At 43.4% G+C, this 13,177-nt stretch overlaps 1 protein-coding gene across 1 annotated transcript in view; it reads right to left on the reverse strand.

Moving 5' to 3' along the window:
- LOC141918775 (histone-arginine methyltransferase CARM1-like) overlaps window positions 1-8,145 on the reverse strand; it is a 69,760-nt gene extending 61,615 nt beyond the window's left edge. Inside the window, exon 1 of the mRNA XM_074813640.1 lies at window positions 7,977-8,145. Coding sequence (XP_074669741.1) covers window positions 7,977-8,145 — 169 coding nt within the window. The remainder of the gene's footprint in view (window positions 1-7,976) is intronic.
- Between the last annotated feature and the right edge of the window lie 5,032 nt (window positions 8,146-13,177).

Genomic DNA, 13,177 nt, shown 5'->3' on the forward strand with positions numbered 1-13,177 from the left:
ATACTCTTCCCAGGACACCTGTCCCTGCTTTCACTGCCTGTGCATTTCCTTCTTGCCCTTCAGTTTGACCAGCAGGTCTTGCTGACTCAGCCACGCCTATCTCTTGCCTTCCTTTCTTGATTTCTTACACTTGGGGATCAAGAGATCTGGGGCTCTGTGGAAAGCATCATTGCCAGCTCTGCTCTGCTCTGCTCTGCTCCCTTGTCCCTGAGGGCAGTTTTCCAGGGGGTCCCATTGACTAACTCCTTGAACAGTTGGAATTTTGCTTTCCTAAAATTCAGGGTCCTGACTTCACTCTTCACCTGGCCCATATCCCTCAGGACTGTGAACTCCACCAGTGCATGATCACGGCAGCCCAGGCTACCCCTAATCTTGACATCACCGATTAGCTCACTTGCGTTGGTGATCAACAGGTCCAGTAATGCATCCCCTCTGGTAGGGCTGTCTATTACCTGGCTTAAGAAGTTATCCTCAATGCACTCCAGGAATCTCCCAGATTGTCTACAGCTCGCCGTGCTATTTTTCCCGTGATGTCAGGGTGGTTGAATATACAGTGGCTTCTCAGCAGAATGCATTATAGGCAACACTATTTACTGTAAACTCAGCTCTAATGCTTCAAATACTAACACCAGTCACTATAAAGTTACTTCACTACATCTATAAATGGTGTCATCATAGGTACCAAGCACCTCACAACTTTAAAATATTTAGCTTTACTGTATGGCTGATGAGCCGAGAAGTGGTATCACTGCATTTTACAGAAGGATTAGCTGTATTATTGATGCAGACACTTCATTGGAGAACACAGAACTGAGTCCAGGTCTCTCAAATCCCATACCTGTATCCATAGCTAGAGCACCACATTTGTTACGCAGTACGTGCAATCGGATGGTAGAAGATAAGAGCACAAGGAGAGTTAGATAGCATACAAGAAACCATAAGCAAAACCTCTAAACCACCACCACTGCCACCAAAACCAAGCTATCTAGTATACACTGCAGTCTTTCAGGTCAGTTGCTGAACTACCTGATTCAGTCTTTAATTTACTATCTCTCTCTATATTAATCTACCTGCCTATATAAGCACACCTGTGTGTATATATATTTAAACATCTATATCAATATAATTAAAAAATGAATTCTAATTGCCAAACAGTAAGGGTGAGGCATACTCCTCCTGCAAAACTTCCACTTCTTGCTTTACTTGCTTGCTCTTCCAGGACAAAAAACAGGGCCACGACTGATTAGCAAACTACTTACATATTGCAAAAGTTTTGCATGGAAGAAAAAAACTAGCACTTGAGACAAAATAAAAAGAGACCCTTGTGAAACATAAGTTTAAGAATTTATCTACTCTACTAACCACTGGAATACTTAGTACTATGATATGAAACAGTTAACAGAACATTTCGGGATTACTGTTTCCAATCGTACCTCCTGCAACCACATTACTATTCCTTCACACAAACTATTCTGCTTTAAGTATTATCTGACCTGCAATTTCCCCTCAGAATAAAATAAGAAAAAGAAATTTTAAGTGCTTAATTTATTCCCCCCTGAAATCCTCTGTGCTGCCCTAAAGATGTAGAGAGAAGTGGGAAAGGACAATTAAAAGCCTGCATGTGACCTGCATGTCAGAGGCTACATTAATTAAAATTATATATAATATTAACTATGTTGTCTGGTCAGACTTCCTCTAGCAACTTATTTTTCCCCATTAGCAAAATGAAGATTTTCACAGTGGAAAAGGCAACAGCAAATGACATCAGTTCTTCTCTTTAGAACTACTGGCAGTGATTGCCCTCTACCAGCACGCCGCAGCTGCAATCCATGCAATGCACGTGAATGTATAGTATTAGAACATAAGAATTCATACTATTAATACATTTTCCACCATATCCAAACTTGATACTTCTGAATTTCAGCTAGTACATGACTTATTTTACTTTTTAATCTCCTAATGTTTTAGGATTTAAAACTGCTTCAGTATGGAATAGAAAAAAAATTATGCAATATATTTGATTGCAAGATACTAAAAGGGGAGATCTAAGCAAGGAACAAGTAAAAAAAAATGTGGAGTTTCTTTCTTGTGGTTAATGGTTTGTATTCAGTTCAGTTCAACAGGGTCTGAAGCTCACTACCATGAATCTTTTGTTACCACTAAGTTGATGGAACTGGACTAGCAGTGATGAATTTTCCAAGCTGTGAAGTTTTAGTTAGCACCCTTGTTCTAGAGCACAAATAGAACACATTCTCCTTAAGTCAAACAATGCTGCATACTTTCCCTTTTATGTAATTTTTAAAAAGCTAAATATATGGCCTATAATAACAGTGCTTATTAAGACAAAGGCAGCAGGGCTTCTCTACAGCTACTCTGTGAGGGTCAGTACTCCCTGATGCCCATCCAACTTGCCTGCAGTTTGTCTTCTGCCACAGCTGGAACACAATCAGCATTATCTGAAGTCAATATGAATTTTCCATCTGCTTCTAGGGGCACAGAACTACCTCCTGAAGAGTAAGTGACATCTTTAAACAAAAAAATATAACATTACTAATAAACTTATTGAAACATTGGGTATCATTTCTCCTAGAGTTCAAAAGTTAGAACTGAGAGGCAATTCTTAAGGAAGATGTGAAGGACCTTAAGCAAAAGTAATGATGTAAAAACGTGGTAAAATACAGTAGACTTTCCTTGGGGCTTTCTCTTATTGTACTAATTCTTCCAAAATTCATGGCCATCCATAGAAGCTCATACTTTCTGAACAGCAATAATTAAACAGTATTTAAAAAAATTAAGCATTACTGAAGACACTGTAACAACAACCTAAAGGATAGCATTTGTCCAGTAGTCTTTCCTGTACATGTAATTCCCAAGTTTTGCTTCTTTTTTGACTTGACCTAACACATGTAAAGAACAAAACACAAATTTGTTACAGATTTACTATTCTTCTTTCAACTGTAAATAGATAGAGAGAAAATAACCTGCCAGCCTCACAATTTTTATGTCTGTCATTTAAACTAACAAGGTTATTGTGGCTACTGGAACATGGAAGGTGAGGGGTGAGGGAGGGAAATAAATCAGAATTTTTTTAAAAAAAACTTTATTCATTTTTCAAAACAAAAAAAAAGCACTACTCTTCCAGTTTCATCGAGCTCCTATCCAGGTCCTTTGAATAAAAAGACAGCTTGCAAGACAGCCTACTTAGATATCACTGAGTTTATTCTGCATATAACTGGAGAGAAAAATTACATATTTGCTAAGCTGCTGTTGAATTTTGTCAAAGTATCCACTGAATCAGAAAAAAAATACTCCTCTCTCTCTCCCTCACTTGCTCCAAACTATAAGGTACACCCAATAACTCTTTCCTAAATGATACTGGGATTTTGTTTTTCCTGGTAACCTCAGGCAAAACAAATTAATTAGTGAAGAGCTGGTGTAATATCCTCTTCTATGGAACTTGCACTTTAATGCAGAAATCCATGGATGCTGCAGCTGCTACCTGTCAGTTTCTTGCTCTCAGCTTCAAGAACTCTGAACCTTGTGCTCTGTTATGGTGCGTTTAATATGAAACAATGTTATGTACTTCTGTTAGGTAAGGAGGAGTTGGATGTATTTTGTTCTTTGGAAGCTTAAATCATGTCTCTGTTTATATCCTTGATACTTGCAAGGGACAAAAAAATACAGTAATACATGAACAGAAAGAACCCGAATCAGTACAAGATTCCAAGGATTTTACAGTATGTTTTTAAAAGTATTCAAGGAAGCTTCTTTTGATTGTCTAAAGTCCACAAAGTGAGGATAAAATACTCCAGAGAAACAGTAGCTAATAGTCTTTCAGAGCAACTCAACAGAATTAAAGCAGAGTTGCTGTGGCTAGGAGAAACCTCCAGACATTGCAAATTTTGAAGCCTTCAATTAGAACTTCACTGGCCTCTGTTTAAGATCACCACCTGCTTACATACCAGTTATCACTGGAAATGGAATCCAAAAGGTCTCCCAGCCCTGGGGAAGCCACCACACTGCTACATTTGCATCCTATAAGATTCCGCCATCTGCTCTAAAACCTCCTTTGATCCAAGTAGTTTGCAGCCCTGGATTTTCTTTTGGGTCTTCTGGGAACACTTCCCAGATACCAATTTTCTTTCTTTTCAGAAGTTCTCACTATTTATACCAGAACTTGTGCAATTCTGTGATGATCATTCCATAAAACAGCTATAAATTACATTTTAAATATCCCATCTTCCCAAAGCAATGCAGTATGTCAGCCAACAGGATTTCTGCTCAGCACCCTCAAAAATATTTTGATCCAAGGTCAGAGTTCTCTCAGCAGCAGCAGGCTACCTTTTAAGAGCAGTTTTGCAGACTACATCTTCAGTACCAAATCAGTGGTGAAGAACTGTCACAGAAAATGAGTAGGACCAGGTGATGATCTATTTTATTGACAACACCTTTGTTGTCAATATTTCCTTGACAAAACCTTTGCTCCACAAGAGGCATTAGTCTCCAGCTCTCCTCAGGTTCACAGCTCACCAGAAACCACTGTCTCCCTGACGGACACTTCTCTCAAATGGCAAAGCACTCAGAAGTATACCCACCTTCTGCCTTTGGTCCCTGTACTTTAAAGTCCAGTGTTTCTTCCCTCTCTACATACATTAATATTGCATTGTGAAGATTCTTGATTTCTCCTGTCTCACAGCTGAAACCAACCTACTGCCTGATAAAGCATAATCCTTCATTATTCCTTGTTTTAACATCCTGTATTTATTCATCAGATTCTGCATCTCTCAGGATCATAACCAGTTGTTCTACTTACGGGGAAATTCTACTGCTTCAGGCTCCTTTCTGGGGAACAGAGTCGTTATATTGATATCCCTTGACTTTAGACACTGTATTGCCCCAATGTGCATCCACATGAAAGGGAAATGATAAGTCTTGAACTGGTGCAATTCTTACTGTCACTGACAGTAAGGAGTGCAAATTGCAGCAGCTGATCACCACAGAAGAACCGGCTCACACATTTGCCTTTAAAAATCAGTCTGAGTACCAGCAGTATACTATATACTATGCAATGTAGCTACATTCTTGCTTAGCTCTAAACTCAATTACCATTATTACAGACAATAACAGAACAGCTTCAGACAAATACAGCAGCGATAGGTGAAGCATAAAAACTACAGATACACTGAATGCTATAACAAGGATAAGAACGCAGTCCTGATGGACAGTCTAATCACAGATCTGCAGTCAGAGTCATTTTTGACCAGAGAGTTTGACCAGGGGTATGTTACCACTTTAAAATACACATAAAAATTGCACGTTCTGTTCTCCACAAATATACTTCTGGACAAACACTCCCTTACTGCCAAAAACAGTAGATGGTATCTTAAACTAGAACTGTTGGTTGGTTGTTTACTGGGTTTTTTTTTTTGTTTGTTTTGGTGTTTGGGTTTTGGGTTTTTTTAAAGAATCAGAAAAGATGTGTTTAAAGAATCACAGTAACTACAACCAAATTATTTTTTCCAAACATAGCCAATACATAGCTTTGGGAGACATATTCAGGTAGAAACTTTGAAAAGAAAGTAATGTTTATCACTTTAATGTGAAGTATGGAGGAAAAAAAAATTAACATTTCAAATTATGCCAATTTCCTTTATTGCTTACATAACATGTCTCTCCACCACAAGGCACCACAGTATGATCAATTCTATCCAAATCTATTCAAGATTTGCAAGAAAACAGTTTGTCTTTTCACAGCAAAATTGTCCACCCTAGATGAGAAGACATAAATAACAGGAAGATCATTCTAATGAGCATAAAAACATACTACATTGGCAGTACTAATAATAGGGTATGTCATCTAGCTGTTTGCAGACTTTTTCCCTCGTCTAACACACAAACTATTCAAGCATCAAGTTACTGAACTCCCAGATAGCACTAAGAAGATTTGTGTTACTCATAGGGTCTGACAGGGCACAGCTTGAACATCTTCCTATGAAAGGAAAAAGATGAAAGAAGCAGCTTGCACCTCAAAACAGTTTTGCAAAGTTCCCCGCTCTTAGCAACAACAATACACTAATGCACCCTCATCCAAAACTTACCAAACAAGTCTTTAGTGAACTACACTCCAGTGTTGTTGGGCATAAAAAAAAAAAAAAAAAAAATATATATATATACATCCCCTCTATATCTTTGAAGTTCTCAGTTGTGACCATGTGAGCCCTTCCAATAAAAAAAAAACCAACTTGGTAACTTTGAACTTCATTCTACTTCCAGCGTGTCTTTCATTCACATGCATGCAAGAATGAGGGAGTATAAAATGAAAGACCAAGAGAACAGTAACTACAGACCAGCCTTCAAATTAATACAATGCAAGACAGAAGCACGTCTCAATTGTGATTACTGGTCAGTTTTTGTCACTCATGCTTTCTTAAATGACATGTTAAATGACTGACTGCACAAGCAAATATCCAGTATCAACTGACATATGGACTGATTTATTTACACTGCTGACCGAAAACCAAACATGACTGTAATCCATCTATTCCAGCATCCTTTCAGAAGTTACCGAGATCACTTTTGAAAAAAATCAAAGCCACAACAGGTATCACATGTCTAGACCTGCTCAGGATTGGTCTCATATTCACACACCTCACTGACAGTATTTCTAACTACTTTCTACATATACAGCGATTTCAGTTTTTTCCTAGTCTTCCCACCGCCCAGATTCAAGAAGTTTGTTTTATTTTAAAATGTCAGCTCTACTACTATGCTGTAAAGACACAAATCCGAAAAAATGATTGCTTTGAGAAAGTCAGTAAAGCGCGTGCATGCAGACATCATCTGTGCATCTTAAAACAGCCTATCTACAAGCAGCAGAGTCAGAGAGGATTATGTGAGGGCCAAGCGCTGCCCTGCTGGAGCGGTTTGGATTCCCCACACTGCACAGCGCATCCCGAGACTCTTGCTATGTTCTGCTGCCCTCTCAGCACAGCTGCCCAATCGGCAGCAGCAGCAGAGAAACAAACATAGTACTACTGTTCGTAAAACTATGAGTGGCTTCTTTACCTCCTTCCCTTTCTAGTTCCGTTATTTTGCCTTTTCCACTTGGCGCCATAGAAAGATATCAAGACCCTGCCCTTGAGATAAGGGGGAAGGACCTCTTCTGACCATCCTTGGTCAAAGTTACAGACTCAACAACGCTCAAGAACGGAGAAGAAAAACGACCCTGACGTGCGAGTCTGTACCTTTCCCCGATAAAGCAATTTCTTGCCGAGAGGCAGTTTGCCACCGACAAGGTTGTACCAGCAGGGAAAGCCGTTCCTCGGGGCAGCGCTTTGCGGGTCCGTGCAGACGAGACCAGTTCTCGCCAGCTGCGTGCGTGCCGCTCGTCTGGAGCTCGGGCTGGCTCCCCACCATGACTTTACTACTATTCCATGCCCACGTCCACCCCAGGGCCCGGCAAGCCCCAGGAAAGCGTCTGGAATGGCCACCTGCGCTGAGAGCCGAACTGACCCCGGCGGGGCCAGGGCTCCCGCTACCGAGACCAGCGCCCAGGGGCGCGGGCGCCGAGCCCCCCCGCCGACCCGCACCGGGAGAGACGCAGCGCCGCCGCCCCCAGCCCGCACAGCGGCCGCACCGCAGCTCGGCCGCTACCGGCCGCTGACAGCCCGGGACGCGCCGCCCGGCCGCTACCGGCACCTGGCCCGAGGGCGCCGGCGGTGCTGAGGGAAGGCGGCGGCAGCCCCCCCCGCACCGCGCCGGGGTCGCTTTCGGCGCTGACAGCCCGGCGGGCCACGGGGCCTCTTCCCCCTCCCGGAGCCGTCAGCGAGCGTAAGTGCCCGGCCCCCTCCGGGGCCAGTCGGCGGAGAGGGAGAGCGGGGGCCGCCCTGGGCGGCGAAGCCGGAGCCCCCCCCCCGCGAGGGGGAAGCCGAGGGGCGCTGCCGGCCGGCCGGCAGCGGCGCGGCTCGGTACTTAACCGTCTATCACAGTCACGTCCGCGTCCTCCTCTCCCGGCCGGACCTCCAGCTGCAGGGCTTTACGGCTGGGGCTGGCGAGCTGCAGCCCCGCCGGCAGCTCCTCCCTGGCGAAGAACAGCTCCACGCTGCACCGCAGCGGCTGCTGTGCGTGCGGAGACGGAGCGGCCATGATCCCGCCGACCCCTTCTGCCAACGGCGGCTGCCGCCCGGCGAGTCACAGGCTCCGGCGGCGCGACTGCCGCTCCCACGTCCTCCTGCCAGCCCAGGGCAAGGCGGATGCGGCGGAGGGAAACCCGCTGCGGAGGCTTCGCCGGCAGACGGCTTCCACGCCTCAGACACCTCCCAGGGCATCACTCCCGCCCCCGGAGCGCGCCCCGGCCGCTTAACGCGCCTGAGCGCCGGGCGGGCAGCGACACCTACCGGCGGGCAGCGACACCTGCCCGCGGGCAGCGACACCTGCCGGCGAGCAGCGACACCTGCCGGCGGGCAGCGGCGCCTCCCTGGCGGTGGCCGCGGCGCAGCCCCGCTGCCGGGCGCGAGTGGCGTGAGGCGGTGACACCGCCGTGACAGACACCGCCGTGACACCCTCCCGCCGGTGTCGGCAGCGGCCCGGGCGGGCGGCGGCTCCTGGTCAGCGCCCGCAGCCCTGACACAGCTGGTGGGGAGAGGCCTGCGCCCGTTTTTGCAGGAGCTGCCGTGTTAGCATCGTCACTAGAAGCCCGTAGCAGTGACTTGAGGAGAAGGTTCACTGAACCCCAGATAATTTGGCTTTTCCCTCCCTGGTGTTTCCCCTTCGGACCTGTTTTTGAAGAGTGTAAGGGTGTAATGGTAATATTGCAGTAGGTGACGCTATTTTGCTATAGAAGTTTTCGCTGTTGAGTTTGGTTGGTTGGTTGGTTGATTTTTTGTTGGTGTCTGTGTCAGTGTGTGTGTGTGTGTGTGTGTGTGTGTGTCCATCCCTGCCTCGTCCTCGTAAAAGGAAAAAAAGCCCTGCCGGTTACTTCTGTTTGTATGCCCCAGTGTGAAAGAGACACCGTGAAGGTAAATTAATGAATATCTGAGAAGAGCTCTGAGCTTAAAAGTACTGTATGAAGTTTAAACGGGCCTCATCTCATTGAGTTTCCAGGCTTTATTGTCTTAGCTACGTCAGTAATGGTCTTTGGATCCAAATGGTGACTTGGGCTATCCTGTCTAGCTGGCTGGAAAGGAAGCAAATGTACCCACCCCGACAGAGTTAAAAGGACTATCCTGTTGTACAAGATGATCTCCCAACTACACAGAGACTTGTTCCTCTGAGCCACTTAACCCACAAAACGTACCGAAGTGGCACACATGTTATTGAGCCTGTATACACACTAATGACTGGGATGGCTTGTCTGCAAAGACAACACAATTCTGCAATAGGACTGTTTTCTGCCTGGATTTAATTCCCCCTTCTGAGAATGAAAATGAGGTATCACCTCTTGATTCTTCTGTGAAGAACTTTGATGTTATTTACCCCTGTATGAAGGAGGAATAAGGCAGTCTGCATATGCCATCTGGTGTTCGTGCGTAGCTTACCGCACACAGTGCGTGCTTTGGTGCCCAGCTGGATTGCTTATACCCAAACCCAATTCCACAATCACTTAACTAACCTCTACGGCAAAGAATGGGGATTTCTGTGCTGTCAAATTCATCACTGCAGTGAAAGGTTGAATAAATATAAGTAAGGCAAGACTGCATCTGTTGAGCCCAGAATAAAGTATTTATAGGTAGCTGAATACAGGGCAAATGCTGGAGTAAGAGTTGTAGAAGTTCAGTGGATAAGTCATGCAGATGGATTCTGCCTCTCCTAGATATGAGAGCCTGATAACATACCAGCCAAAATGGAGCAACTGGCAGGAGGTTGCTGTTGTTCACAATGCCCTGAAAAAGGTGGCAAGGGTAGTTTGGAGAGGTGAATTTTTTTCATACGTACAAGCAGACAGTAGAGTATCATTTTAGACTAGTATCTTTACTGGATGACTACCTCACCTCAGTAGAAGTGTGCCACTGATCACCTAGTCCTCAGCAGCAATACTACTTCTCACACCCATAAAGGGTAAACAGTGTCCCACAGAAGAGGCCTGTCCACTTCAGGCAATAGTTATTGCTGCTTTTACCACCTGAGTTTCAACTTCCAGCCTTGCTCCCTGTTTGGCTTCAGGCACCACCACTAAACCATTAAACTGCTACATGGCTGTGGCTCCAGTACAGTAGTTCTTGTCTGAAACAGTGAGAGTGATGTAGCAAGGTTGCTTCCTGAACCAAATACATGTGCTTTTTTTTTCAGGGGTGGGAGGGGGTGGGGTGGGGGGCATGGGTGGAAGAGGTCTGAGATAATTTCTGCTTTACAGCCCTTTGCTGTATTTGCTCATATACAGGGCAAATAAAGTAATTTAATTATCAAGTCCAACAAGAGGACAATGTATCTGGAAAAAAAAATCCATATTCCTAGAAGTTTGAGTAATAACAACTAGTGTGAGCTGGGATTACAGAAGATAGGGAATTTTGACTATGCCTTTTAGCCTTTAATGTACATCTTAAATTGTTACATGCACCAGCAAAGAAAAAACTTTCAACTGACTATCTATTTATGTTCTGCTTTTGTACTTTCTGATTATTTTCCTATCCAGATTTCCATCAGTCTCTTCAAACTATGGTATTATTCAAGAATCTGAGGAAATAACTTCAAGGGTTATTGCTCAAACTCTGTACTACTGTATCCCTCATATAGTGAATTCCACCAAAATTTGACTGGAAATGCTATTCACAATGTTCCTCACCTCACTGCAAATGCTTTATTGTGTAGAATGCACCATTTTTGTTTCAAAATTGATCTGTGGAAGTAATAGGAAAATAATTTTTAATCCAGTTTTTTCTTTCATTGTCTATCAGCAAAGGCAGCCATATCAGAACACATGAAATTAATGCTACCAACTAGTTCTTCACTAATAGTATAAACACTAAGTTTTCAGTATCTCTTGCTAAACCAAGTATTTTATATTTAGAAATGTGAACCAAATTTAAGTCTAGTGGTGCACCAATATATTCTATTAAATAATATTGTTAAGCTTCTCCTTTGACATTGAAGGCTAGATCTAACAGATCAACGAGCATTCGTTCCACTGGCATGTCCTGTCCATTTGCCAGCTACATGAACTGCTCATTACAAAAAACCCCTCAGAATGGGACAAGTGCTGTAACACAGAACTAGGTTTGAATTTCCAGTTGGACTGCTGGGTCTGCAGAGCCCCATTGCTTTTAAAGTAAAGAGCAACTACAATTATGATCCTGCTTAGTGGGTTTAAAGATACAGGATCTGGTGGTGTTAAATGAGAAAAGTTCTTTCTCTTCCAGACATAGCAGTAAGTTTTGTCTATAATGAATTTGCTACTTGACCACTTTTTAATTTTTTTTAAAAAGTCCACCCAAACTTTCAGGAATTTTAAATCAACTAAATTCCCCTTAATAGGAAAAGGATAAAAAAGCTTAGCTGTGGTACATTATCCAGCATAGATATTGCTAGGTATTTTGGCAATTTTGTCAGCAGAAACATCCTACAAGACATTTTCTTGCCTACCTGTAATGCAGTTGGTGCAGTAGAAGCATGAATTTGATTTGGATTTCCCAAAATAAGTGGATGGAGGTAAAGTGTACAGATAGAAGGATCATGGTTTCCAAAGACACTCAAAATGGACCCTCTACCAGAAGTCCACAGGGAGGGAATGATAACTTTTATGTGGTGATGATTAGCCATATTTATGGATAAAACATTTTTGTATTTCACACATACAGCCAAAGTAACTTCAGAACTCTTCAGTGTTTGCTTCCTTTGGAAAAAATGCACATTTGAAAGCTCTGAGGGTAAGTATGGTTGCAAAAGCTATTGTGTGTCACATCTGTGACCACAACAGTTACACACTTTCAAAATCCTTTCAGAGCAGTCTGCCTTGACCCCATAGCAAGGAGACAGCTGCACCTAACAAATGTGAGAGAAAGCATCAGACAGTTCTGTCTGAGCTCTAAAACTAGCAGTGTTTGGGGATTTCTCTTTCATGCAGACATGAGATCCACGAGTTAGGTGGGAGCATTATTCTAACAGTTGAGCAACGTCAAAGTGACAGCTTTCCTACTTACTATCTCATGCTATCAACCTGAAATGACTTTGATATCATGTTGGTCACTGGTGGATCACAGACAGAAATCTTGCTTTTGTGACCCTGAAGCCAGTGGAAAGATCCATCAAGAACCTGGGGAGCACGCCATGCTGCTTCAGCTGCAAGCCTCCCTTTGTTGGTGAAAGTGGGCTTTCCAGGCTAGGGCCGTCCTGTTTCCTTGCTATGTTACTTACCACAGCTTTTGATTTTGGCTGGTTGCCTTTCTTGGGTGAAACTGGAGGAAGAAGAGGAGTCTAAACTTTTCTTAGGCATCAGAAATTTTTGAAAACCAGGGAAGTAAAAGGATAAAGTGATTGCTACTGTCCGAAGCAAAAGTCACCTTGTCACTCACACGGGCCAGTAAATTCAATGCCTGTGTTGCAACTACACAGTTCTTTGTGACCCTAACTTAAATCAATGTGTTGTTATAGCAGCTTCTTCAGTTGTTTCTGCAGTCTTTCAGTATTGGTGGAAGACAATACAACCTCAGATTACAGCTTCTGCAAAGGACCAGTTCATGAACTCTTCTTCTAAAGTGCATACTAAACGGTATTCTCCCAGTGTGCTTTAACAACTCGTGTATTGTAAATATGCTTCTGCCAGTAATACTTTATGAAAGAAGAATCTGAGCACCCTTGTGCTTTCAGCAAGTTGTCAGGACTTTCTAACCAATAAGTGTCTCCAGCAGCAGAGACATTAGCACAGACCACTTCTGGCAACAGTTTGAGCAAAGGTGGCTAAACCAGAACTGTGCCAGGACACCATCTGTTAGTGTGACTCCATTGTGGGGAAAGATAACATCCAGCTGCAAAGAGAGAACAGCTTGAGGCAGCAATTTTTTGATATCACTTCCAGCTAGATCTCCAAAAGTATGTCTTGATTTATTAACTACTAGTTACTAAATAAGCACTGACTGACAATGCCTTAAACTCTGATAATGAAAGCAGCAGCAGATTTTGTGTGCAGTGTGCCAGTGAAAAATGTCTATATGCAGAGTGATTCTTAATAGAATGGTTCTGCTCA

Source organism: Strix aluco, chromosome Z (assembly GCF_031877795.1).
Source record: "Strix aluco isolate bStrAlu1 chromosome Z, bStrAlu1.hap1, whole genome shotgun sequence".
Lineage (NCBI taxonomy): Eukaryota > Metazoa > Chordata > Aves > Strigiformes > Strigidae > Strix > Strix aluco.